This window comes from Triticum aestivum, chromosome 3B, assembly GCF_018294505.1.
Source record: "Triticum aestivum cultivar Chinese Spring chromosome 3B, IWGSC CS RefSeq v2.1, whole genome shotgun sequence".
Taxonomy (NCBI): domain Eukaryota; kingdom Viridiplantae; phylum Streptophyta; class Magnoliopsida; order Poales; family Poaceae; genus Triticum; species Triticum aestivum.
The window spans coordinates 467,923,676-467,924,891 of record NC_057801.1 but is presented as its reverse complement, the minus strand read 5'-3'; the positions used below and the strand labels follow the sequence as shown (position 1 = coordinate 467,924,891).

The 1,216-nt window shown below is 40.0% G+C and overlaps 1 protein-coding gene across 1 annotated transcript; it reads left to right on the top strand.

Moving 5' to 3' along the window:
- Window positions 1-455: 455 nt before the first annotated feature.
- Window positions 456-963, top strand: LOC123070415 (uncharacterized). Its single transcript, XM_044493638.1, has 2 exons — window positions 456-568; window positions 652-963. The coding sequence occupies exons 1-2, from the start codon at window positions 527-529 to the stop codon at window positions 910-912; spliced, it is 303 nt and encodes a 100-aa protein (XP_044349573.1). The 5' UTR covers window positions 456-526; the 3' UTR covers window positions 913-963.
- Window positions 964-1,216: the final 253 nt, after the last annotated feature.

Sequence of the window (1,216 nt, the reverse complement as noted above, 5' to 3'; positions counted from 1 at the left end):
CCTCCAACCCCCCAATTAGTTTGAGTCAATCAATCCGCTTTCTTATAGCCATATGAGGAACCCTCTCTAGTTGATATGATGAACCCTAAACCTAGATGATTGCAATGTGATGAACCTAGTTGATGAACCCTAGGTTTAGTCTTTCTTATAGCCATACGAGGAACCCTCTCTAGTTGATATGATGAACCCTAGAACCTAGATGAATCCTAGAACCTAGATGGACCCTAGAACCTAGATGAACCCTAGGTTTAGTCTTTCTTGTAGCCATATGTGATGATTTATTGTGTGAATATTGTAGATATTTGTTTTGCTTGCATTAGAACAAATATTGATGTTTAATTAACTTTATCCAATCAATGCTTATATAAGGAACATGGCGCCACCACCACCACTTGATGAGGATGATGACTATGAAGACCCACTTGAGGGAGCCATTTGTGCTCAAAAAGTGAGGCTGAGCGAACAGGAGGTGTGCAACCTATGGGACAACTTTCTGCCACGTGCTGAGTTGATCGGGGCGCCATTCATGACCCATCTAACAAGTACCATGATCGATCGACATGTCATGGTATGTTATTAGTGTAGAATCCAAGGAATTGTTAATAGTTTAGATAATCCATACTTATTAATTGATATGTTTTTCTTATTCAGAAATTGCCAAAGAGCCTATCTGAGAGTTGTGGCATCGAGGCTGATGAAGAAGGCTATGCTGGAATACGCCTTACCGCAAGGGGCCCCGTCACTACTTGTGCGTACGGCGTGGAAACGGACGGTCGCACACATTTAAGCACAGATGGGTGGAAGAGCTTCCTCGTTGACAAGAATCTTCATGTTGGACAGGCCATCCTTATTACTATCAGGAACACCAACCGTCAAGGCTTGAAGATGATGATCGTCATCGATATCATCTAAACTATATATGCGTGTGGCTGCTGATGATCGTCATGTTTGATTGCTACCTATGGATGAAACCTTTTATGCAGTCGATGACCGTTGAACTTGTTCAACTTCTTATGTTGCCTTCGAACTATGTTATGTTATTTGGTTAAACTATGTTATGTGATCAAACTATGTTATTTGGTACTTGTTTCTTAGTCCGTAATGGCAAAACTTTTTGGATGTGATCAAACTATGTTATGTCTATGAAATTGTGCTTATTGTTTCTTATGTCTATGGCAAAAAAATTGAAGACAAAATCAAAGTAGTTAAGTTCATG